Source organism: Nerophis lumbriciformis, linkage group LG16 (assembly GCF_033978685.3).
Source record: "Nerophis lumbriciformis linkage group LG16, RoL_Nlum_v2.1, whole genome shotgun sequence".
Classification (NCBI taxonomy): domain Eukaryota; kingdom Metazoa; phylum Chordata; class Actinopteri; order Syngnathiformes; family Syngnathidae; genus Nerophis; species Nerophis lumbriciformis.
In genome coordinates, this window is record NC_084563.2 from 38,083,139 (window position 1) to 38,109,954 (window position 26,816).

The 26,816-nt window shown below is 41.3% G+C and overlaps 1 protein-coding gene across 1 annotated transcript in view; it reads right to left on the reverse strand.

Moving 5' to 3' along the window:
* The window catches only part of ppp1r12c (protein phosphatase 1, regulatory subunit 12C), a 43,825-nt gene extending 18,676 nt beyond the window's left edge, over positions 1-25,149 (reverse strand). The window contains exons 1-13 of the mRNA XM_061977108.2: positions 24,769-25,149; positions 19,672-19,846; positions 19,439-19,569; positions 11,396-11,514; positions 11,162-11,321; positions 8,363-8,507; positions 8,146-8,220; positions 7,998-8,077; positions 7,720-7,832; positions 7,562-7,629; positions 6,098-6,222; positions 5,888-5,975; positions 4,059-4,176 (exon numbers count right to left, since the gene is read on the reverse strand). Of these exons, the coding sequence (XP_061833092.1) occupies positions 4,059-4,176; positions 5,888-5,975; positions 6,098-6,222; positions 7,562-7,629; positions 7,720-7,832; positions 7,998-8,077; positions 8,146-8,220; positions 8,363-8,507; positions 11,162-11,321; positions 11,396-11,514; positions 19,439-19,569; positions 19,672-19,846; positions 24,769-24,977 (1,606 nt within the window). The 5' untranslated portion in view covers positions 24,978-25,149. The remainder of the gene's footprint in view (positions 1-4,058; positions 4,177-5,887; positions 5,976-6,097; positions 6,223-7,561; positions 7,630-7,719; positions 7,833-7,997; positions 8,078-8,145; positions 8,221-8,362; positions 8,508-11,161; positions 11,322-11,395; positions 11,515-19,438; positions 19,570-19,671; positions 19,847-24,768) is intronic.
* Positions 25,150-26,816: the final 1,667 nt, after the last annotated feature.

The following is a 26,816-nucleotide window of genomic DNA, read 5'->3' on the forward strand; positions in this document are numbered from 1 at the left end:
AGGTTACTAATATACATTAATGGTCCTGAGATCTCTTCAATAACCTTTTTTATCGTTTCCATATCAATTTCATTACAATCAGTTGAAGTCTTGGATTTACATTTTTTCACGATTGTAACTATTTCCTCCTGTGTCACATTACTGAGGAACATGGAGTTGGAATTTCGCTCTATGGTATCATTATAGTCCTCAATTGAAACTGGGTCTGGAATCATTTCTTCCAATTTTGGTCCAATATTTACAAAATAATTATTGAAACTTTCAACTACTTCCTTTATGTTGTCATTTTTTTTATTTCCGTCTAAGAAGTATTGAGGGTAGTCCCTCTTAGTGCCATTTTTAATAATGCTATTGAGGATGCCCCATGTTGCTCTCATATTAGTTTTGTTCTTGTCCAATAATTCACTGTAATATTCTTTTCTACATAATCGTAGTATGTATGTTAACTTGTTTTTATACTTTTTGTACTTAATTTCTGCCTCTGTAGTTCTTTGTGCTATACATTTCCTATATAGTGTATTCTTCTTCTTACAAGCATTTTTTAATCCTTTTGTCATCCATGGTTGATTATTCTTTCTCTGCTTATTCTTGAGTTGTATCCATGGACAATGTTTGTTATAAAGTATTATGAACTTGTTTAAGAAATGTTCATATGCTTCATCAACCTCATTTTCATTGTACACATTGTCCCAATCTTGCTTTTGTAGCTCAATTTTGAAAGCAATCATCCTCTTCTCTGTGCACAGTCTTCGAAATGTCCTTTTGTCTTCCGTGTTCTTCTTGTAGTTTCCATCATATATTGTAAAAACTGGCAGATGATCACTAACATCGGTTATAAGTAGACCACTTGTAGTGTTATTATCAAAATCATTGGTAAAAATATTATCAATAAGCGTGGCACAGTGTCCTGTAATTCTGCTTGGCTTTGTGATTTTAGGATATAAACTGATGCTGTACATTGTATCAATGAAGTCATCAATAGACTTTTGCTTGTTAGGGTTCAATAAGTCAATATTAAAGTCACCACATAAGAAAATTATTCTTTGCCCATTGTCCATGTAAGTAGCCTTGATCCATTCTTCAAATGTTTCTATACTTGACTTAGGTGATCTATATATACAACTGATGAATATGTTTTTGCTTTTTTCCTGACATATTTCAATTGTTATACATTCTAAGATATTATCTATAGCAAATGACATGTTTTTTACCACTTTGTAGTTCAGGTTCTTCATCACGTACACAGCTACTCCTCCTCCATTTTTGTTGTTTCTGTTGATGTAGTTTAGTTCATATCCATCCAGATCAAAATCTATTCCTTTTTTATCATCAATCCATGTTTCCGTGACAGCAATCACTTTGAAGGGTTCGTTGATGTGTTCCAAAAAGTTCTTAATATTGTTGTAGTTTGCATACAAGCTTCTGCTATTAAAATGAATAATTGACAATTTGTTATCACATTTAATGTTACTGTTATATTGATCATCCGTATAATAAAAACAATTATTACTGAAGTGGGAGAAAAAATTTGTATCTGGATCTATATCATTTTCCAAATCCTGGTTTTTGTGATCTTTGTTGCAGAAATTTTTTAGTTCCATGTTTTCTTGTTCAACAATCTTTGATGTTGTTTCAATAATCTCTATAAGTGTAGGTGGATGCAATTTTGAATCTAGGTCCTCTTGTTTAGTCGTCCCTTGGAACATAGTAGTGTTGATGCTGAATTTAGGTCCTTGTTTTCTGTCAGAGTCCATTATCATCGTTGTTGTGGAAGCTGTGTAGACTTTAAAAATTGTCCAGGTCCTTGATGTCATGGACAGCAAGTACTTTTGCTTCTGGACCTCCATTCAGCTTGATGTAGATTTTACAGTTGGCGCTCCAAGTTCCCTGGATTTTTCCCTGCTTTCTCAAGTCGCGTGCTTTCTTGGCGATTCCAGCATTACGTTTTGTGAGATGCTCATTCATGTACACATTTGTTCCCTTTAGCTTCTTTCCCTGTCTCAGCAATGCCATTTTAGATTTTCTGTTTACAAGTTTCACGAGCACGACTGGAGTGGCGTTGTTGTTTCTTCCGTTCAGTGGGATGCATGTTTCGATGGTATTAATGTCAATTTCAATTTCTTTTGATTGCAGAAAGTTGACCACTTGCTGTTCTGCTGAGACCATATCCATTTCATCTGGTTCACCTTCATTATTCACAGCTTTCGCATAGGATCTTGGTTTAATTCGGTGCCCTGTCACGATGATATCATTCATCCGTTTATCCTGATCCATTCCATCTATGATATTCTTCAGCATGTTGTTGTCTTCTTGAAGGATCTTTATTTGTTTGCCCATTTCAGTGGCTTCATTATTTCTGATGGTTTTGTGAGATTGCAGACTTTCTATACATTGCTGCAGACTTTTCACATCTCGTCTGTGTTCTTCTTTCATTTCTTCTTTCCATCCCTCCACCGTGTAGTTCCATTCTTCTTTCATTTCTTCTTTAAATTCATGGAATAGTTTTTGTAGTATCTCTTGTTGATTCCCATCATGTCCTGTATCCAGCCTCAAATCTTGTTCAGTCTTTCCTTTAGCTTTTGGCATCGCGGCAGTCGATGACGTCAGTGCCTCTTATGTCTTAACGGCAGTTACTTCTTTAGCAACTTGCGGTACTTTTAACTTGTTTTTTCAACAATTTCGTACCTTGCGCCGTTCAGAGATCAATTTTGGGTGTCAGCCTGTCAACTTATATCACTCTGCGACGTCAGAATCACTTTAAAACAGCTGTAAACTCGCCGTAGCTTTTGGTTGCCAGGCAACCGCTTTGAACTGCGGCAAGGCGCCGTTGGCTTGAGGCTAACGGCTCTTCCAACTCGCCTTATTTCAGCGTATCTGTGCCTCTCAACTGACCAATATCAGATCGAAGATGCCAGGTGACTCTCCTGTAGCTGTGATCACAAGTCAGTGGTCAAAATCTTCAGACTTAACAAAAACTCCGGTAGCAGAAGCGGAGCGTTTTTCTTTTGCGTCCTCTCTCATTGACAGGAAGTGATGCAATGAAATTGAAGAAGAAACTCAAGCTATTGAGCCATATCGGTTTGAACCGTATGCAAGCGAAACCGACGAAAACGACACGACAGCCAGCAACACGGGAGAAAGCGAGGACGAATTCGGCGATCGCCTTCTAACCAACGATTGGTATGTGTTTATTTGGCATTAAAGGAAACTAACAACTATGAACTAGCTTTACAGCATATGAAATACATTTGGCAACAACATGCACTTTGAGAGTGGACAGCCCAATTTTCATCAATTAATATACCGTATTCTGTAGACATACCCTCATCCGCGCTCTTTTCCTGAAAGCTGATCTGTCCAGTTTTGGAGTTGATGTCAGCAGGCCAGGGAAGCTAGGGTCGATAGGGGGTTTAGCTCGCTCGTCTGCGGGAACAAACTGCCGCCATTGCTTGCCGTGCTACCGAGGTCCGTTGTCCCTGAATTGCTCACACACTCCGGCAGATTCAATGGGGGTCTGGCGGCAGATTTCTTTGACTTTATCGTTGGAAATGCATCTGCTTTGACTGTCGCAGGATATCCACACATTCTTGCCATCTCTGTCGTAGCATAGCTTTCGTCGGTAAAGTGTGCGGAACAAACGTCCAATTTCTTGCCACTTTCGCATCTTTGGGCCACTGGTCCAACTTGAATCCGTCCCTGTTCGTGTTGTTACACCCTCCGACAACCCACCGACGAGGCATGATGTCTCCAAGGTACGGAAAACAGTCGAAAAAACGGAAAATAACAGAGCTGATTTGACTCGGTGTTTGAGAAAATGGCGGATTGCTTCCCGATGTGACGTCACAACGCTCCGAGAGCGAATATTAGAAAGGCGTTTAATTCGCCAAAATTCACCCATTTAGAGTTCGGAAATCGGTTAAAAAAATATATGGTCTTTTTTCTGCAACATCAAGGTATATATTGACGCTTACATAGGTCTGGTGATAATGTTCCCCTTTAAGCGACACACACTCATTAAAAATGCAGAGCAATGTTGAATACAGTAACTTATTACTCACCCTTCTCAGCAGGCGTGAGCGTAATGATGGGGCTGACAGGATGAATGTTACGAGGCAAAGGATCTGCAGTTTTAGACACTGTCCTCTCTGCTTCTTTCAGGTCTGTTAAGGTTACACCCTGCAAGCATAGACAAAGTTTACAAAAGGCTTTTTCCTTATTCTCATCAAAAAAACACTTCCCGCACAAGTCCACACCAGCGCGGGGGTTCTTAACATTTTTGACCTCAGGGCACAACTTTTCCACTACAGAGGGGACGGGGACCCATTCAAATATTAACCCTGAATTAGTAATATTACTCTTAATTTTAATCATATTCAATAATTATATCTAACCTACTTAAAGTTTACAAAATTGTCAACTAATATGAAAGAAAGCATGTGTTAATTACAAATATTATTTAGTTAACATAAACCTTAGGCTTAGGTCAGGCTAATTAGAAAAATAGGAATGGACTCATAAATAACTGACTGCATAGATTTACATAAGATTATGTTAATAAACTAAATTAATAATGAATACTGTCTATCTGTGTTGGCCCTGTGATGAGTTGGCAAATTGTCCAGGGTGTACCCCGCCTTCCGCCCGAATGCAGCTGAGACAGGCTCCAGCACCCCCCGCCACCCCGAAAGGGACAAGCGGTAGAAAATGGATGGATGGAATAATGAATACGCTTCTTGACTAAAATGTCAATAAAATTAATGGGCAAATGAAAATACAGCTTCACCTTAGTTATAATTTTTGCGCTCAAGAAACATTTTTATGACTATAGCTCCAGACTTCTTCTGTTTGTTTAATATTGTCATTATGGCCAAAAGTGGTGAAAAAGTGTATTACAACTGAGTACCACTGCGACAAATACGGACCACAGCTGAGAAACTGATATCCTTTGGCAGCCATCTAGGGGGCGCTTGCAGCCCAACAATGGGTCCAGGCCCTAAGCTTAAGAAACACTGCTTTAAACAATGCTGCGGTTAATTTATGGATGTTTCCGGGTTCACCAGCATCTTGTGCTGCCAATACGTTTAGCCTCACATCATATCAATGAAATGAAGCAGCAAGCATCTTCAGTTAACTTTACCTAGGATAAAGAACAGCTATTATCATATATCATATAATCATCATATGCGGTTATCTGTGTAAGCAGAAATGTTTACATTTCAGCTTACAAGAATTTCACTTCCAACTAGATAAAAACACATTTCGGTAAGTAGTATATGTTTTTTTTGTTTTAACTTCACATATGATAACATTAGTTCTTTTATAGCATCATACACAACTGTAAAATGTTCATCACAACAACTGCAACCATGTGTGTAGGTAGTGTACCATTAAAAATAGCTACTAAATAAATCTGAAGTTACTCACTAGTTACCGTACTAAGTACTTCCAAGGTTTTTCATTGTGCCCATTGGGTATAGTATGTTCTTGCCCTGATGTGGGATCTGAGCAGAGAATGACGTAGTGGCTTGTGCAGCCCTTTGAGACACTTGTGATTGAGGGTTATATGGGTAAACTTTGATTGATTGATTGATTTGCCCTACTCTACCTACCTCTGCTCAAATTCTAGCCACTTTGTATCGAAATTGCTGGCACTTTTTTGTCAAAAACCTCGCTAAAATAAGCCTAATTACACCATTGTTGTTACTGTTGCATCCAAAAGTGAAGGCACATAAAATCTCTACAAAGTCTTTTAGTCTCGAAAATACACACGACGACATCCATGATCACATTCCAACTCTTACTAAAACTTTCAAGATAAACCTAAACACAGAACCCTCGGTGATGTGTGATTGCTTAAAGATGCATCTTTAAAGCCTCCTCAGCATACCTGAGTAGAGCGGCGAGACTGGCGCAAAAGTCGGGAGCGAGCTTTCCTCTGAGATTCTGACTCCTCGTCTCTGACTGGAGCCTGAAATCTAAGCGTGCGAAAAGTAATACAACTCAGATAAAACAGCTCTAGGAAAAAAGACATCAATTATTTTTGGAAGTCACTCTTATCTATATATAGTGTATGCGTGTGTCATTGTGTGTTTCTTACTTGCGTCGCTCTGCTGTGGGTGTGTTGGAACTCTCATATGTAACATCCCTTGTATGAGGGGTGGGCTGCACTCGAGCAGTGCGGATCACCTTGTCCTGTTCCTCATCCTCTTTCTCCTCTGAAGTCTATGAGACACAAAATTAAATTGATACATCAAAAACAGGATTACATCACGATACCAGTAACAGCTTTAATGCAGGTATCATTTTTTTAATTGGTAAACATATCATTGCTTCTGCACCATAACAATAATAAGAGATTTTGATGCATTAAAAAAAGATAGAAACAGGCCTTTCTGATGTTTACATTGTATTACATATTGCAATCCTCCACTAACAACAAATTAGGTATTTTTTCCCTTTCATGTTGGGTCCAGTACTTACAAAGTATTTATTAAAAGGTATTAACAAATAACTTTAACTTGTCCTTTACGGCATGCCCAGAGCACTTCTTGATAATGCTGTTTAATACTGTATGCTCCATTTTATATTTCACATTATATTTTTTTCTCCATTTAAACACTTCCTTGTGGTCTACATAACATGTAATGGTGGTTATTTGATCAAAATGATGCATTGATGATGTTATACTGACAATCTTCAAATTGCTTTCTGGACCTTTTGTGCCTGTGCCGTGGTTGGAGGAGCTGCCCAAGACGCCAGCGTGGGCAGCGCCTTGATATTACTGCCGACACCGCTGGCTCACGCTCAATTTCCCTCCTTGAAAGAACGCCAAAATATTTGCACATTTTGTAGATTGCTGTCCGCGGGTATATCTCGGGTATATTAAAGTACGTCCACATCGCAGACATGCTGCCAGGACGTACAGTGGAACCTCTATTTACGAACTTAACTGGCTCTTGAACATGTTTCGTAAACCGAAAAGTTTGTATAGGGAAGAACAATTCTCCATAACAAACAATGTAAACATGAATATTTGGTTCTATTCTCAACAAAAGTCGCTATTTTAGCGAATGTTTGTACACAATATTAAGTGTTATACACTACTGTAAATTGAACAAACATAACAAGGAGGACATGAAATAACTATCTCTTTCTCAACAAGCCAAAACAACGAGACGATAAGCTCAGCGCATGTTAAAGTCGGCATTCCACTTATATGTGAGGCAAAAAAGCGCTTCCTGATAAACACAGATTGGCGCTTAACAGTCAAATTACACACTATTCGTCACGTTTTTTCGTGCAGTATTATTTGACACAACACTAGTAATCGTTTAATATGGAACCTTTAAAAGGCCGTCAGCCACACCTATTAAAATAAGTAGGTAAATGTATGCATATATTCAGGGCTGTATTATGTAGCTATATGTCTGATTAGAATAAATAATTTTGACCCTGCATCCAATTCTTGTTTTTTTTTAGTTAAGATGTATGTTGTATAACCATTCTACATGTGAACTTGTGGATACTTGTGTGTGCCATTAATGGTGCTCTTAAGTGTCACCTTTTCAGCTGGACTAGCAGCAGATGTGGTTCCACTTTCCGTGTCTGGACTGGATACTGTGGAGCTCTCTGCAGAAAGAAAAACTAAAATGAAGCTAAACACAAAAAATTTAATACAAAAAATATCTGATTTATTTGCGAGCACAGCAGTTGGTTTACCGGGGCTGCTCTCCTTGTCCTCGCTCAGCTCCAGGCCTCCTGAGATGCCCCTCTCTTTGGACTGGTCCTGCAGGTTCATCTTCTCTCTACTGCTCATCCGACACACTGAGCTCCTGGATGGTGTGAGAGTGGCGCATGGAGGTGATTACATAAGGATAACCGCTAAAAATGTTATCATGACAACATGCCTAAACATCGAAAAGGAGGAGGAAGGGGAAAGGAGACAGGAGAACAGGAGGTTGGTATCAGTGACATCGGACCATGCCTATACTACTAACCTCCTTCGTTTATTTTGTGTGCTCGCAGTGGTAGCACCTTGTTGGTTTTGTCTGTCTCGTATGGACTGCTCGTTGCGCCACTGTTAAGACACACTTATTAGTGAATGGGTTTAATAAAGTCAACAACCGTGAACAAACAAGTTCTCACATTTGCCTGTTTTTGAGCTAAATCCTCCAGAAGCTCCTCCACACTTTCATCTGCAACATCCAATGGAGTCTGGCCCTGCAATTTATTTATCAACCATTGATCAAACTCATTGAATGTACATTTTACAAAAGACAAAAAAAAGATGAATGTTAAGTAAATAGGGGAAAAATGGTCTTAATATGAAATCGTGTGAACGGTTGTTATTTTAGGGCCTCACCGTGTTGCTGCGGGCCTCCATATTGCACATCTGTTCGGTTAGAATGTGACAGGCTTCCCCCTGACCCCAGTGTGCAGCGGCATGAAGAGGAGTCCACCCATCAAAGTCCATAGCAGAAACATCCAGTCCACACTGGCACAGTAACCTAGACACCACAAGAGCAGAACACATTCATGTTTGTTAGGTGGCAGTATGCATCGTAACTCAGCTTCTTAACACAGCTCAAACACACCTGGTCTGCCAGAGAATAAAAGACAGAGCAGGAGGGATTGGTGTTGCCAACTTAGTGACTATGTTCTGATATTTAGCAAGTACTTAGTACTCTATAGGTACAAGAAGTGTAACATTTAATACATTCATATCAAGATTTTTGGTACCGGTACATTGCATTTGGACAAAGATGATGATGATGATGATGATCTTGTCTGTCACTACAACATATGTACAGCAAAAACTTGTCTCTGCATTTGACTCATCCTTTCTTGAGGAACAATGGGCCGGCATTGTACGTGGCTCGTCGTAGTTCAGCATCTTGGTTGGTGAAGGCAACCCAGAGGGCAATGCGGGCAGTTCCGGGCTATAGAGCACACCTACCTAATTTTTCGACAGATTTTATTTTGTGGATTATTTGAGCACACACGTTTATTAGCCTCAGGTGTACACATTGAAGCATGAATTATTGACAAAGGCGCTTGTGTTCATTTACAAATTTAACAAAAGACAGTGCCTGTAACACAATTACAGCCTACCATCTACATCGGGAGTGCACATTACGTCGATCGCGAGCTACCGGTCGATCGGGGAGGGTGTGTCATGCCGAGGCATTGAAAAAATAGACCTTAAAATTAGCGATCATCAATCTTCACCACGACGTCACTTTCGTCACTTGATTGACATTGCGGCACCCGAGGGTCTTGTAAGATAACGCTGGCTGCTGCGAGCTCATTATTAAGAAGAAATGACCGACATGAAGGCGAGAAACACTTTTTATTTCAACAGACTCTCGCGCCGTACCTGCCGTCAAAACTCTAAAGACTGACTGCACAGGTCCTATCTTCACAATAAAAGCGCTGCTTCATCCAGCCTGCGCTAATAAAATAGGAGTCTCAGAAAGCTGGCGTGCACAAGCTCGCAAGCTACGGAGTTTGCTGCCAATGTATTTCTTGTAAAGTGTATAAAAACGAGTATGGAAGCTGGACAAATAAGATGCCAAAAACCAACCACTTTCATGTGGTATTGGACAGAAAGGAGGACTTTTTTTCTCCTCCATCTGAAAATGTGGAAGTTATCAGCACTACTGTCTGATTCCAATCAATGCAAGTCATCAGAATCAGGTAATACACCAACTTATATTATTGTCTTCATGAAATAAATAAATAAATCTATATGTATTTAACATGTTTGTATTATCATTAAACACATTTAACTTGTTAACAAAAACTTGTTTTTCTTAAATAAATAAATATAAATTATATATATGAATGAGGTAGATCCCCCTCGACTTGATCAATTAAAAAGTAGCTCGCCTGCAGAAAAAGTGTGGGCAACCCTGATCTACATCCTTCTCTTGCATGCTGTGGCTGCCTTCTTTCTTTTTGTAGCTAAGGGGATATGGGGTTAGGGATGACGTTCGTTAAGAAATTATCGGGTTCGAGCCTATTATCGAATCCTCTTATCGAACCGATTCCTTATCAAATCTCTTATCGAATCCAGAGTCATACCAAAGACTATAAAAATGGCACCCATTAACTCCCTGCTTGACACTCAGCATCAAGGGTTGGAATTGGGGGTTAAATCACCAAAAATGATTCCCGGGCGTGGCCACCACTGCTGCCCACTGCTCCCCTCACCTCCCAGGGGGTGAACAAGGGGATGGGTCAAATGCAGAGGTCAAATTTCACCACACATAGTGTGTGTGAGACAATCATTGGTACTTTAACTTTAACTTAGTAGGTTGTTGTGTGTGCAGTGAGTTCCAAAAGCTATAGATGTTATATGACTGGGCCGGCACGCTGTTTATATGGAGGAAAAGCGGACATGACTGAGGGCAGCAAGTGGCCGTTATAGGGTGAAGGTTTCAGGTGAGAGAGGACTCTAAATGCATGCCCTCAGTTAGCATATAGTGCTGCTATGTGCATTGTAAATAAAAAAATTGCCGACAAACACATCACCAACATGGACGAGGTGCCGCTCACTTTCGACATCCCGGTGAAGCACACTGTGGAGAAGAAGGAGACCAGCACGGTAGCGAATCGATACGCACAACGAGGCAAGAGAAGTCAGCTTTTACTGTTGTGCTAGCTTGCTATGCTAATGGACAACAAGACTGATTTTGGAAATGACAAGAGGGAATCTGGTGTGTTTGATGGAGACCTTGGCCAGCTGTTCATTTCGGACACAGAAGATGAGGACTTTGATGGATTTGTGAATGAGAATTGATCAAAAAATAATGTGAGTACATTGATAAATACTTCAATAAAGTACAACCGAACTCAGCTTTGCTCCTGCTGCATTTATAAACAGTGTCCAAATTATCGGAATGACTCCAAACAAGACTGGAAATATTACAAAGTCAGAAAAATAGAACAGCTGTGTAGAAGTGATCGGGCAAGCCAACGGGCCTTAGCTCAAATGCTTAGTGTGGGCACAGGCCAGAAGAAAGGTGAATCACACTCAAGTCCAGACGGCACGAGTATGCAGTGGCTGAGTAATAAGGCGTAGACTCATTTAGATAAGTGTTGATTAGATGTACATTATAAACTGACAAGCATCCTTAGAAAACCATTAAAAGATACATACTTGAGAGCTTCCAAGTAGCCTTTCGCTGCAGCTACATGTAGAGGAGTGGCTCCAGTCCTGGGATGTCTTACGTCAGTAGGTGGTCCCTCAATCAGCCAAGTCCGAGCATCTGATGTGATCTGTTCCTCCTCTAACCGTTTTACTGCCTCCAAGTCCACACCTAAACCCACTCAGGGTTATTATTCATTTGTAAAAAGTTGCGACAAAGTTGTTTGGTAGACAAAGAATGTTCACCTTGTCTTAAAGTGTATTCCTGGAGAAGCGCCTCTGTGGTTTCATCCAGAGCAATGTCCACAGGAACATCGCCATCACAGTTGACAGCAGAGAGAGAAGCACTGTTCCGCAATAGGAAACTGACCAAACAAACAGATGGAGAACTCTTTTAAGTGCAGATACAAGACCAAACATGTACAATCCGTTGTTGACAGGAAACAACAAGCATGTTATAGTGTAGATTACACATTAATATACAGTCTTTTCTTTGTGACTAGACGAGATTAAAATGTGACAATATTTCCCCTTTAAAGAGAAGCGGTCTTGCGGGCAGAACACAGAAGTAAAAAAAAAAAAATAAACAATGGAAGACATTAAGTGCTTAGCGTATCCTACAAACCCGGAGCTATGGACAGAGCTAGCAAACAGGGCCAACTCAGGCGAGCATTGAAGGGGACACGTGCATCCACCTCCTTCAATTGAGTTTTACAGCCAATACAGCCTGTGTGCATGTCCAAGCAGGCTAAAATGTCAATCATATACATCAAGATGCGACAGAAAAGCACTCAGGACACATTGGATTGCTCCCCTTAGTCTCAAGGCGCCACTACAAGCAGTCCAGAGCTAAAACATACACCCAAATCATTGATACACTAGACAGATCACTTGAAGACCACACGAAGGTCCTCCAAATATGCATTTTGATTATATTTATTTTATTTTAAAATCTTCCTTTTAGTTTGTATTTGTAGAAACAAGTTCAACAGTTAAGGCCATGCATGCTAATTTATAAAATACTTCAAAGTGTACCTGCATTGTTTGTGACCCAGGCAAATTAACAAGTTTCCCAATCATATACAGTGGCATGAAAAAGTTTTTGCCCTTTTCTCATATTCTTATTTTTTGCATACTTTCCCCATTTTAATGTTTAAGATAATCAAACAACATATCAGACAAAGATAACCAAAGTAAACATAAAATACAGTTTTTAAATTGTCTGACAAAAAACTACCCAAAACGAACTAGCCCTGTGAAAAAAGTAATTGTCCCTTAAACCAAACAACTGGTTGGGCCAATCTTAGTAGCAACAACTGAAATCAAGTGTTCTCTATAACTGGCAATGAGTCTTTCACATCTCTGTGGAGATATTTTGGCTCCCTCTTCCTTGTGGAATTGTTTCAATTCAGCAACACCGGAGCATTTTGAAGGTCATGCCACAGCATTTCAATCTGATTTAAATTCGTACTTTAACTACACCACTCCAAAACCGTCATTTTGCTTTTTTAAAGCCATTCAAACAACTTGCTGGTGTGTTTTGGATTGTTGTCCTGCTGCAGAACCCAAGTGTGTTTCAGCTTGAGGTCAAGAACTGACGGTCAAACATTCTCCTTCAGGATTTTCTGGTAAAGAGCAGAATTCAGGGTTCAATTGATTACAGCAAGTCTTCCAGGTTCTGAAGTAGCAAAGCAGCCCCAGACCATAAAACTACCCCCACCATGTTTGACTGTCCGTATGATGTTCTTTTTCTGAAATGCCGTTACAATAACGCCAAATGTGAAAGACACACTCCAAAATTGTTTTTAACTTCCTTCTCGTCAGCACATAGAATATTCTCCCCAAAGTCTTGGGAATAATTCAGATGTTTTTTGGCAAAAGTGAGACGAGCCTTTCTTCTTTTTGGTCAGCAGTGGTTTTCGCCTTGGAACTCTGCCATGATGCCATTTTTGCCCAGTCTTTTCCTTATGGTTGAGTCATGAACACCGACATTAACTGAGGCAAAGAAAGGCTTGCAGTTATTTATGAGTTCTGAATGAGTCATTGCTGTGCTCTTGGAGTATTTTTTGTAGGCCGGCTACTTCTAGAAAGTGTTGAGTGTTTTCTCCATTTGTGGATAATGGCTTTCATCGTGGTTTGCTGGAGTCCTAAAGCTTTAGGAATGGCTTTGTAGCCCTTTCCAGACTGACAGATGTCAATTACTTTATTTTTCATCTGTTATTGAATTTCTTTGGATTGTGGCATTTTGTTGCAGCTTTTTGATACCTTTTGGCAGACAGGTTCTATTTAAGTGATTTTTTTGATTGACCAGGTCTAGGGGTAATCATGTTTGGGTGTGCTCAGTAAAATTGAACTAGTTGTCCATAAAAAGCAATTAGCCAAAGTTAATACATGATTAAAAAAGAGCGGCAATTATTTTTTCACATAGGGCCAAGTAGGTTTGGATAGCTTTTTTCCCCTCATTACATTAAATCATCATAAAAAAAAGCATTTTGTGTTTACTTTGATCATCTTTTTCTAACATAAATGTGTCTGGTGGTCTCAAACATTTAAGTAGGCAATGAAAATTAAGAATTTGAGAACGGGGAAAAATACTTTTTACAGCACTGTACCTTGTCTTAGTACAATCATTTTCTTAAAGGCAGGGATGCTGTAAGAAATTCTGGGCCCCGTGACTCCAACCAAAATCTGCCAGTCAAGGGCCATTGAAATTGTCCCAACTCTCCAAGAAGGACACGATATTTTCTATACAGTGCTAGACCACAACAAAAGTATTTCAAGGATACCTAGTGTTTTCCATGTATTAATTCATTTCTAACACCACACCACAATTAGATTAGTCACCGCATGTTCGCTCTTGTTCATAAACACATGATGATGGAACTGTGAATTGTCGCTTGTCCGTACAGTAGACTTCATATACACTTTGTTAGACATAGAATAAGACGCAGCAGGCAGATTCAGTATTATCAACTCACAGCATATTTACCAGTCCGTCTAAAATTTTGCGATCTTGCCAACTGACGCAAACCTAACCAACAACCACAAATTATACGTGGCCTTGCAACTTTGTCCAAACCCTCAACTTTCCTGCAATTTTTGTCTAATCTTTGTCATTTTCATCAATGGAATTTATTCCCGGGCAGTGCTAAAACGTGCACGTATACTGTCTAATTGAAACGTATGTTTGTATGTTTCTTGTGTAGGTAAAGCAGGAACAGCAACGTATAACAATATCTAAACTTTTGACGTCACAACTCTCATCCTCAGTTGGAGCTGACCCTTTTCGGATTCTCGTCTACAGCATCAAGTCTTCTAGATAATGTATAGTATATAAACATTTAGCAATACACCCATATCATTACTTCATGGACAACGTGGCTCAGTTGGTCCAGCGGCTGTGCCAGCAACTTGAGGGTTCAAGGTTCGATTCCAGTTTCTGCCATCCTAGTCAGAGCCGTTGTCTTCTTGGGCAAGACACTTCACCCACCTTTCTCCCGGTTCCACTCACACTGGTGTATGAATGTTTGGTGGTGGTCGCAAGGGTCATAGGCACAAATTAGCAGCCACGCTTCTGTCAGTATAGCCCAGAGCAGCTCTGTCTACAAATTGTGGGACTATCAGTGGTACTTTACTTAATTAAAATGTAGCTTACCCCTATTTCATTCCCCCATTAATGTATGAAAGTGGAGTGAATGAATGATGATGGGTTCTCAGTTTTCAGTGAAGCGCTTTGATTGTCTAGAAAAGTGCTATATAGATCTTATCCATTATTATTAATCCATTACTTCCTTATTTTAGCTGACACCGATGTGGACATGTTACAATAATCTCTTACTTACAAACAAAGCTTAAATCATTGCTAAATCTTAAAAAACACAAGCTTGTGACATTTTAATTAGAAACAAATGCCTTTAAACCATTTAAGGCTGCAATAATCACAAAAATGCCAGAAAAATCCTGGAGGAAGGGTTTAGTGAGTACTCAGATCCCTGTGGAGTGTCTTTTTCAAGAAAGCAACAAGCAATAAGCCTCACAACTTTTACCTAGTCTCACTGGACACTTTTGGTGACTAACATGAAAGCACTTGGCAGCTGTCTTGCTCGTTACATATAAAAAAAAAACAACAACACAGAATACACTTCTTTTGTATTTCTAGACGTACAGTACAGGCCAAAAGTTTGGACACACCTTCTCATTTCAATGCGTTTTCTTTATTTTCATGACTATTTACATTGTAGATTGTCACTGAAGGCATCAAAACTATGACACCTGTGAAGTGAAAACCATTTCAGGGACTACCTCTTGAAACTCATCGAGAGAATGCCTGAGTGTGCAAAGAAGTAATCAGAGCAAAGGGTGGCTACTTTGAAGAAACTAGAATATAAAACATGTTTTCAATTATTTCACCTTTTTTGTTAGGTACATAACTCCACATGTGTTCATTCATAGTTTTCAGTGACAATCTACAATGTAAATAGTCATGAAAATAAAGAAAACGCATTGAATGAGAAGGTGTGTCCAAACTTTTGGCATGTACTGTATGTTTTGTCGTTCATGCTGACTTTTTGTCTCTCACACGGGGTCCACAAAAATACATGCACATAGCCCCCGCCACAAATAGATTGCAGTCCTATGGGAAACACTGACCTTTTGTATAGAATAGGTCTATACCAGGGGTGGGCAACTAATTTTTACCGAGGGCCGCATGAGCAACCCGAGCACTGCTGGAGGGCCACACCGACAATATTTCAATTAAATGTTGCTTAAATTATTTTTCATATACCGTAAGATAAATAATAATAACAATAATATTTTAATTTAACCTAACTTATCTTTATACAAAAGCAGATGGCTTTTGATGGTTTTATTTTTAACACTTTCTTACACAACACTTTCTGATGTATAATACAATGCAAAAATGTCATTTTCTGTCACTTTATCCTGCATCCTCTTTGTTGTGTGAACATAGCACGCCTGTAAGGTGATTGGCGAAAAAGAAGGAAGCGTTGCTGTTGCGGAAATGAGGAGTGAGGATAGACGTGCGTGTGGAAAGAATGAGATAAGTTGAACTGTGTTAGTATAGGTTGCTCAATAAAAGTGTAAAAAGAGCGTCAGACTTGGTGTGCACTTCTTCTGGATGCTACAATTGGTGTCAGAAGTGGGATGAAATGCTTCCCAGTTCGCCTTGCCATCAAACTGGGAGTCTTCATTGAGGGCGGAATTCCCCCATGCCAAGCAGCGTGTGCTGCACCTGTAGACGCTGCCTCTCTCCTTCCTCCCTCTCTCTCTCTCTCTCTCTTTGCGACGAGCTCCTCACGTGGCACGTACCTCCCGATGACGTAGCAGGCTGAGCACACAAGCAGCGCAGTATGCTCACACAAGCAGCGCAGTATGCTCACACAAGCAGTGCAGTATGCGCAAAGTTTTACTTCTGACACCAATTGTAGCGTCCAGAAGAAGTGCACACCAAGTCTGACGCTCTTTTTAAACTTTTATTGAGCAACCTACACTAACACAGCTCAACTTATCTCGTTCCTTCCACACGCACGTCTATCCTCACTCCTCATTTCCGCAACTCAAGAACACAACATCAACTTCAGCAGGTCGTTACACTGTATTCTTTAAACAGAGCAACCTGTGTACCATAAATTAAGCACACAGCTTTACCTTTAATTTCTGTAAAGAAATACTTGGCAGTCCATGTCTTGTTGAAAACACGCCATTCGTCATCAACTTTTCTTTTTTTAGCGTCTCGGGGATAACCGGGTATCACTTGTCGCTGTGCACCTTCACTCACAGGTTACACACCCATAAATAACACTTTTCAAAATAAAAGCAGCACAGTTGTATTGCACGCACGACAGATGTTTTTTAAACTATATTTTGTAATTTGTGATTGCCGCTGTTCACATTCACTCACAATCGCGCACGAGCATACGTCCACACGGAAGTAATACAAATAACGCTTTTCAAAACAAAAGCAGCACCGTTGTATTGCACACTCGAGATAGATACTTTTTTAAATGTATTTTGTAATTTATGATTGGCCTCACGCGGGCCGGACAGGGACGTACAAAGGGCCAGATGTGGCCGGCGGGCCGCAGAATGCCCGGGTCTGGTCTATACATATCTGCAGAGGTGTGGACTCGAGTCACATGACTTGGACTCGAGTCAGACTCGAGTCATGAATTTGATGACTTTAGACTCGACTTGACAAAATGTAAAAAGACTTGCAACTCGACTTAGACTTTAACATCAATGACTTGTGACTTCACTTGGACTTGAGCCTTTTGAATTGACATGACTTGACATGACTTGCGACTTTCCCCAAAACCCAAAGATGAAAAAGTTATTCGGGAGCGCTCCGTATTTTTCATTGTGTACTTGTCTATCAGCGTTGCGTGTGTCAGCTGGTGTGGTGTCAGTACAACAGCCAATCAAATTAGATCTACTTTGTTTTCATCACACAGCATTCATCCAATCAAATTGCAGGACAACCAATGAACAAGACATGTCCAAACCACACGCCAGTGAACAAAAAATGATATCTAAAATAATTTTGTTTGGGTATAAGAATTACGAGGTGGTCAACACAAAACGGTTTGCAGTATGCAACACATGCGGTTCGAAAATTACTGATGGAGAGGCAACAACTTCCAACTTCGTCCGGCATTTGAAGTTGCACAAAGAACGGTAAGTTTTGAATGTAAGATAACGTTTATTGGCTAAGTAACGTGACTTTTATTTGCTGTGTAGTTAAATCAGTGAGGCTGTAAACTCACTGCTAACGTTATAACGTTATTGCAAACACGGGAATCTGTTGCAGTTCACTACCTTATTCATACTTTTTGTTCAGTGATTTTTTTTAAGCAGGGTTACGTTAATCAATATATCACACGTAACGTTAGACGGCGGTCAGCAGCACCGCGTATTTTAGCCACCTAAAAAAAGACAAAAATAGTCAAATAAAGGTCAGTTAAAATGTATACTATATTATGAATATGTGTACCGTTTTAGCTAGCTTTCTGACATACTGTTGGTTGTTTACCTCAGTGGTCCCCAACCACCGGGCCGCGGCCCGGTACTGGTCCGTGGATTGATTGGTATCGGGCCGCACAAGAAATAATTTTTTTTTATTTTCTTTTTTTTATTAAATCAACATAAAAAACACAAGATACACTTACAAGTAGTGCACCAACCCAAAATAACTCTCTCACCCCTTTTGTTCTGGGCATTGAACATGAAAACTCTTCCTTCACTGTTCCGAGTGGCCATGAGAGTCTTAGCAGTGCCTGCCTCCAGTGCTCCAGTGGAGCGAGTTTTCAGCCATGGTGGCATCATACTACGCCCCCATCGTGCACAAATGTCTGACAGACTCTTGGCTAATTTGGTCTTTTGCAAATGCAATGCAGCATAGGGCCCTGACATATAAAAAGTACAACTTTTTTGTTATGTTCACGTATATGTCATGTTTTTTCAATGTTAACACTTTTGTACAAATAAGTACATTTGCACTTTATTTTTCAATGTGTTTGTTCTGTAAAGGAATGAGTTAATGTTTAAAATGACTGGTTAATAGTGCTATTATAAAGTGCAATGTCAGCACAATTTTCTTTCCTGCAATTTAAAATGCACTTGTTTTAATAAATAAATACAGCGTTTGAAAAGCATACACAATCTGTGTTAATATATTAGTCTGTGGTTAAAAGGACTTGAAAGGACTCGAAACTCAAAATGCAGGACTTAGGACTTGACTTGAGACTTTCCAGTCTTGACTTTGGACTTGACTCGGGGCTTGCCTGTTTTGACTCGGGACTTGACTCGGATTTGAGGGCAAAGACTTGAGACTTACTTGTGACTTGCAAAACAATGACTTGGTCCCACCTCTGCATATCTGTTTTATTAAACAAAACCTTATTTAATTTACATGTTATTTCTGTGTCTACTTGTTACGTTTTTTTTTAATTTGGCACACTAACTGGGAGTTTTTCTATTATTTATAAAATTAAGAACGAGTCGCCCACCCCCCCAAAGCTGCAAACTTACAGGAAACACGTATGTGAGCACGGTCAGAATAGAACTGTTTGCTTTTTAAGTGTTTTAAGTGGCTGTGGCTGACCCAGCATGTTCATTCTTCAGCTAACATGTTGTCGGGCCAAACACGACAACAACATTGGCATTGTTCAACTCAGAAATAGCCTGGCACCCACAGGACACTGGCGTCACTTCAGTGGCAAAGATGCTGTGTTATACAATAGTTTTACTGTGCTGAGTTGTTCCACATACTCTGCGATGTCCCGGTAGCCGCACGAGGCAGCAACATGCAGTGGTGTCCACCCCTCGCTGTCAACTTGGTTCACGTTGGCACCGTACTCCAAAAGGAAGGACACCATCTCCATGCTCATATCTATGCAGGCCTTTGTGGGGGGAAACAAATTCAAGGCAAACAAATACAGGGTCAAATTAAACTCTGATTTAATCTAACAGTAAAGCAAACGTAGGCAGTGAAGCAGCCTCACTTGATGCAATGCTGTTATTCCGTCTGCATTAGAGCAGTTAATAATTTCCAGCGCATCTTCCTCATTCCTGCTTGTCATGTCTTTGGCCTCCTTTAGCATCACTCGGGCCTCCTCCGTATCCCCACTCGCACATGCAGCCAGGAACTCCGCAGCCCTGTCGAACCTCACCCTTTTCCTAAATAAGAGAATATTTTTGTGGATTAGAGAGAATATCTTTCTGTGTGGAGTTTGCATGTTCTCCCCGTGACTGCGTGGGTTCCCTCCGGGTACTCCGGCTTCCTCCCACCTCCAAAGACATGCACCTGGGGATAGGTTGATTGGCAACACTAAATTGGCCCTAGTGTGTGAATGTTGTCTGTCTATCTGTGTTGGCCCTGTGATGAGGTGGCGACTTGTCCAGGGTGTACCCCGCCTTCCGCCCGATTGTAGCTGAGATAGGCTCCAGCGCCCCCCGCGACCCCGAAGGGATTAAGCGGTAGAAAATGGATGGATGGATGGAGAATAAGTCAACTCACAACATTTTAGGCTTTTGACAACATTACTGATAAAACATAAAACATTGTCTGCGATCTTGAGCAAAAATCACAGAGAGGAAGCATCTTTGAATATTTTTTGTGCATTTACTTGGATGGTAGTCTCATAGCTTAAGCTAGTTTTGATAGTTCAAGCTAGTTTTACCTACCGTGGTCTCATCGTACAAGAAACTAGCTTGAACTATGAGACAACTGCGGGAAAATGGAGCTTGAACTATGAGACTGCTGTAGGTAAAACTATCTTAAACTATGAGACTGCTGTAGGTAGAACTAGCTTGAATTATTACAACTAGCTTGAACTATGAGACTACTGTAGGAAAAACTATATTCAACAGTTAAAACAAGTTTTCACTATGACATTACAGTCGATAAAACTAGCTTGAACAATGAGACTATTGTTGGTAAAACTAGCTTGAACTATGACACTATTGTAGGTACAGTTTTAACTATTAAAAAGTAAGCTCATAGTCCAAGCTATTTTTACCAGCACTAAATACATATTAATCAGAAGGGGAAGTCTCTGAAGTGTTTCATGTATTCCATCATTTACCAATTATGATTCATTGGCTGATTTCAAAATTAAGACAATTTACACGTACTATCATAAGGTGTATATCTGGGACATCAAATCATAGTCATACCATTAGGTACACCTCTACAGGTTAATGATAAAAGATATCAAGAAAGTCCCTGTGCACTTTTCAAATAATCTTCATCAATCTATTTTAGATTTGAATCTCATTATAGTTTTAACAACTGAAGAACGTGTATGACTTGTCCATTCCAAGAGGCGGTAAATACACATATAAGTGTGATAGGGATTTGCTGAAAAATTGCCAAATATGCCTGTTCAGCAATACAAAGCAGTTTGTGGGCTTATTTATAGACTTGAGGAAATACTACCAAATGCTGCAGAAGGCCAGCAAAGCTATCAGAGAAGAAATTGCAACTCAGATGTACCTCCTGTATTTTATATTGACATGTTTGTTAATAAAATACAATGTCTAGTCAACAAAATCCCACTTTGTTAGCTGACGACCTGAAGATGCTGAATGATGGATGGATTTTGTCATACCAGCAGTTTGCAGAAGCTTGCGGAGAAGACGTCAAAGCAAATCCATGCTAAAAGTAATCAGACAAAATATTAGAGTGTGTGACCATTTTCCTGGACAGGTAGAATATCAGGGCACAGTGACTCTACGAACACTCTGTAAGTTTTTAAATAGATATAATCAATATTGGGTGTAAAAGTGAACTGAATCATACTGGCAGGGGAAATATTTGAAACACTTCTTAGTGCACTTGTACAACCCTGCAAGTTACACAAATCCAACCATAATCTACCGCTTGTCCCTTTTGGGGGCACGGGGGGTGCTGGAGCCTATCTCAGTTGCATTCGGGCAGGAGGCGGGGTACACCCTGGACAAGTCGCCACCTCATCGCAGGGCCAACACAGACAACAGTCACATTCACAAACTAGGGCCAATGTATTGTTGCCGATCAACCTATCCCCAGGTGCATGTCTTTGTAGGCGGGAGGAAGCCGCAGTACCCGGAGGAAACCCACGCAGTCACGGGGAGAACATGCAAACTCCACACAGAAAGACCCCGAGCCCGGGGATCGAACCCAGAACCTTCATATTGTATGGCAAATACACTAAACCCTGGTGCACCGTGCTGCCCTACAGTTACACACATATACAGTAAAGAATACCTTTCTATCAAAATAAGGAGAAGCAAAACTGGGAATTATTATGGTTCTAGATGCAATACAATCATGATTATTTTGAGTAAATGGATGAAACACTTCAGAGCTTCAATGCGTATTTAAGGGGAATAATTGCTTCATTCTTTTTTTCTTTCTGAATGCACATCCTCACCATTAAAATTGCACTTTTAACATGGTGCATTAATTAAAATGTAACAACTTCGCCACTCTCCGCCACACACTCACCACCGCTCTCATGTGTGCTCTACTGTAGCGGCCGTGTAGAAACTATGTCCACGTATTTAAAGTTACAGGCACTCAATGCGATCTGGATGTTATAAAATTTTTTGGTGATCAATATGGACCACCGCATATAGATTTGGCGCTACTTGTTAAAAAGCCTTCTTTTTAATGCACGTTTATGCAAAAATCTTTTACTGGCAGTGTCACTTCCACTTTTGAACGTTACGCTGAGTTTTTAAGAGATATTTTTGAAGCATTAATGGCTACCCCCAAGTATGTGATGTTTTGTTGATGTGGATATGATATCATTATAGTCGGAATGACAAGTGTTTTTTTTAGCATCGGACTGCTTAATGAATACGCTTTTATGGCTAACTTGAATGCACTAGTTTACAACTACAGTTTAATTGACACTTGACTTAAGTATGCTCTATAATAGTTATTCTCAAACTGTGATACATGTACCCCTTGTGGTACGCAGGATGCATCTAGTGGTACGCCAAATAATCACTTGATTTATGTTAAGTGTTTTATTATCTTATATTCAAGCAGGGTGTTACTGTTCAAACTGTGTGTAATATTACAGTGGCCAAAAATATTAAATGTGTTAAATAAAACCCTCTGCCTTGTTTTAATGAACCCTTGGGCCTACTACGCCATTGTATTTTTATGTTGGTCATAATGGTGTTTTCTGAGGCGGTACAAAAAGTTTGCGAACCACTGCTCTCTAATATTGAGTTTATGTGCATATTTGATGACAAAATAATATGATGTTGTATTTGAATGTACTGTGTATTCAGATTAGGGCTGGGCGATATATCGCGGGTTTGTCTCTGTGCGATATAGAAAATGACTATCGTGATATTCGAGTATGCGTTTTTACGCAGTTGCATTTAGCTGCTGACATTACACTACAGGCTCTCCTCGCTCTTTCCTTCTCACAGACAGCAAGCGCAGCTTCTACATACGTCACATACTGTCACGACATACGTATACGCCCTCGCGCAGCATGGCTAACGTTAGCTGTGATGCTAGCGTAGCCGTGTGAGCGGTAATACGAGAGAAAGAAGGTGCGAATACAGTAACAAATGAAGGAATAATTAATTCCCCCAAAAAACAGCAGGGGGTCCATCGTCTGGCGGTGGTTTGGCTTCAAGTGGGAATATGTCAAACAGACAACCATAATTTGTCAAGTGTGGGGCGAAAGCGTTGCTATAAAAAGTAACATTACTGCTAATATGTAGCATCATTTGAAAAGTCACCTGCTAGAGAATGAACAGCGCTTACCCCGCATGTCAACATCTCCGTTCGGTGCCACACGCCCACACCATCAAAATGCAGAGGCAAACATTTCCAGATCAACACCGTGTGAAAAAAATAGTGATTTTTTTAGTTGTGATTTCCTTCTCTGCATGAAAGATTTAAAGTAGCATATATTAATGCAGTATGAAGAAGAATGTTTTAATGTAGACACATAGAATCATCATACTGCTGTGACTATATGCATCAAGTGTTCATTCAAGGCTAAGGCAAAATATCGAGATATACATCGTGCATTATCGCGATATTAAAAAAAGGCCATATCGCCCAGCCCTAATTCAGATACAATAACATACTATTTTGTGTCCAATATTATGTGTCCTTAGCCAATTATACGATCGTGTCATCTGGACCAGGGCAGAACCTGCCACCTTGATCAAAATGAGCTTCAATGCATGGTCTAGCTTCCACAACTGTGATGTCAAAACTGTTTCCATTGTGGGCACTTATATACTGTACATTTTGTGAATTAATTAAAGCAATCTAAACAAACATCTTAGCCTGTGTTATTGATGACAGAGACAACTATTGTAGAATATAATATTATATCCGGGGCAGCACGGTGGAAGAGGGGTTAGTGCATCTGCCTCACAATACGAAGGTCCTGAGTAGTCTTGGGTTCAATCCCGGGCTCGGGATCTTTCTGTGTGGAGTTTGCATGTTCTCCCCGTGACTGCGTGGGTTCCCTCCGGGTACTCTGGCTTCCTCCCACCTCCAAAGACATGCACCTGGGGATAAGTTGATTGGCAACACTAAATGGTCCCTAGTGTGTGAATGTGAGTGTGAATGTTGTCTGTCTATCTGTGTTGGCCCTGCGATGAGGTGGCGACTTGTCCAGGGTGTACCCCGCCTTCCGCCCGATTGTAGCTGAGATAGGCTCCAGCGCCCCCCGCGACCCCAAAGGGAATAAGCGGTAGAAAATGGATGGAATATTATATCATCCATCCATTTTCTACCGCTTGTCCATTTCGGGGTCGCTGTAGCCTATCACAGCTGCATTCGGGCGGAAGGCGGGGTATTATATCCATCCATTTCCTACCGCTTGTCCCTTTTGGGGTCGCGGGGGGTGCTGGAGCCTATCTCAGCTGCATTCGGGCGGAAGGCGGGGTATTATATATTATTGTTAATTAATTGATACAATTTTCGGAATATGTCGAGGGTAAATACAAACGAGCTTTGGGGAAAAGATGGCCCCAAGCCACACTTTGGACACCAGTGTCCGATAGTATTTAGTCCACCCACACAAGTCCCGTTTGGGCTAAGCTAGCAAGCAGCTAGCCGCCTGGTTCCTCACCGTCTCTTGAGAAGCGGACTGCTTTCATCTTCCCTGAAACGAGGCTGCTCCCTCGGCGGGTCTTGGTTTTCGGCCTCCCGCTCCTCGGTTCCTCTTTCCTCGGCATCGCCTCGCCATCTCCGCCTGGGCGAGGCCGACGCTTTGTCGGTGCAGGAACCGGCCCAGCGCTTCAGCTGCTCCCGCCGCTTGGTCCTCGCCGAGTCGCCCATGAATTTATCCAAGTAGGACTACGTTATTTAACATAAAACATACCGAGACAAGGACTGACACACCCTCCATGTGTATACTTCCACTTCCTGGTCCCTCTGACTGCGGAGGGCGCTTCTGCTCGTGCACGCGGCGTTGACGAGCGCGCTTCGCTTTAGTGACGTCACAAGGGTTGTTAAAAAGCTGGCAGAGACAGGAAACGTTAAAATAGCTTCAGGCCAACACCAACACTCTTCCGGCTTTTGTGTCGTTGACTTTTGTTTGTGTTCATAGAATACAATACATAATCTGGAAGGGAATATTACCCGATTGCCCATTTGGTTTATTGATCCAAGGCACGTATTTGATTTTAAAAAACATCCATCCGTCCATGCCATGACTTATTATTCTGTTGTAAGAATTAAGGGCAATCTTAAAAAAAATAGTATTAGGACAATATAGTGGTATACGTGTCCCTGAAATTACTTGGTATGGGATCGATATAGAAATATGCAGTATCGGCTTAGGTTAATTGTTGAAGTTAATTGTGTACATTCTGTTATCTAGTGCAGAGCTTTTCAACCATTGTGCCGCGGCACACTAGTGTGCCGTGAGATACAGTCGTGTGTGGGAGATGATCTAATTTCACCTATTTGGGTTAAAAATCGACTGCGGAAGTTGTGGATCGGTGGAGGGAATACTTCGAAGACCTCCTCAATCCCACCAACACGTCTTCCTATGAGGAAGCAGTGCCTGAGGAATCTGTGGTGGGCTCTCCTATTTCTGGGGCTGAGGTTGCTGAGGTAGTTAAAAAGCTCCTCGGTGGCAAGGCCCCGGGGGTGGATGAGATCCGCCCGGAGTTCCTTAAGGCTCTGGATGCTGTGGGGCTGTCTTGGTTGACAAGACTCTGCAGCATCGCGTGGACATCGGGGGCAGTACCTCTGCATTGGCAGACCGGGGTGGTGGTTCCTCTCTTTAAAAAGGGGAACCGGAGGGTGTGTTCTAACTATCGTGGGATCACACTCCTCAGCCTTCCCGGTAAGGTCTATTCAGGTGTACTGGAGAGGAGGCTACGCCGGATAGTCGAACCTCGGATTCAGGAGGAACAGTGTGGTTTTCGTCCTGGTCGTGGAACTGTGGACCAGCTCTATACTCTCGGCAGGGTCCTTGAGGGTGCATGGGAGTTTGCCCAACCAGTCTACATGTGCTTTGTGGACTTGGAGAAGGCATTCGACCGTGTCCCTCGGGAAGTCCTGTGGGGAGTGCTCAGAGAGTATGGGGTTTCGGACTGTCTGATTGTGGCGGTCCGCTCCCTGTATGATCAGTGTCAGAGCTTGGTTCGCATTGCCGGCAGTAAGTCGGACACGTTTCCGGTGAGGGTTGGACTCCGCCAAGGCTGCCCTTTGTCACCGATTCTGTTCATAACTTTTATGGACAGAATTTCTAGGCGCAGTCAAGGCGTTGAGGGGATCCGGTTTGGTGGCTGCAGGATTAGGTCTCTGCTTTTTGCAGATGATTTGGTCCTGATGGCTTCATCTGGCCAGGATCTTCAGCTCTCACTGGATCGGTTCGCAGCTGAGTGTGAAGCGACTGGGATGAGAATCAGCACCTCCAAGTCCGAGTCCATGGTTCTCGCCCGGAAAAGGGTGGAGTGCCATCTCCGGGTTGGGGAGGAGATCTTGCCCCAAGTGGAGGAGTTCAAGTACCTCGGAGTCTTGTTCACGAGTGAGGGAAGAGTGGATCGTGAGATCGACAGGCGGATCGGTGCGGCGTCTTCAGTAATGCGGACGCTGTATCGATCCGTTGTGGTGAAGAAGGAGCTGAGCCGGAAGGCAAAGCTCTCAATTTACCGGTCGATCTAC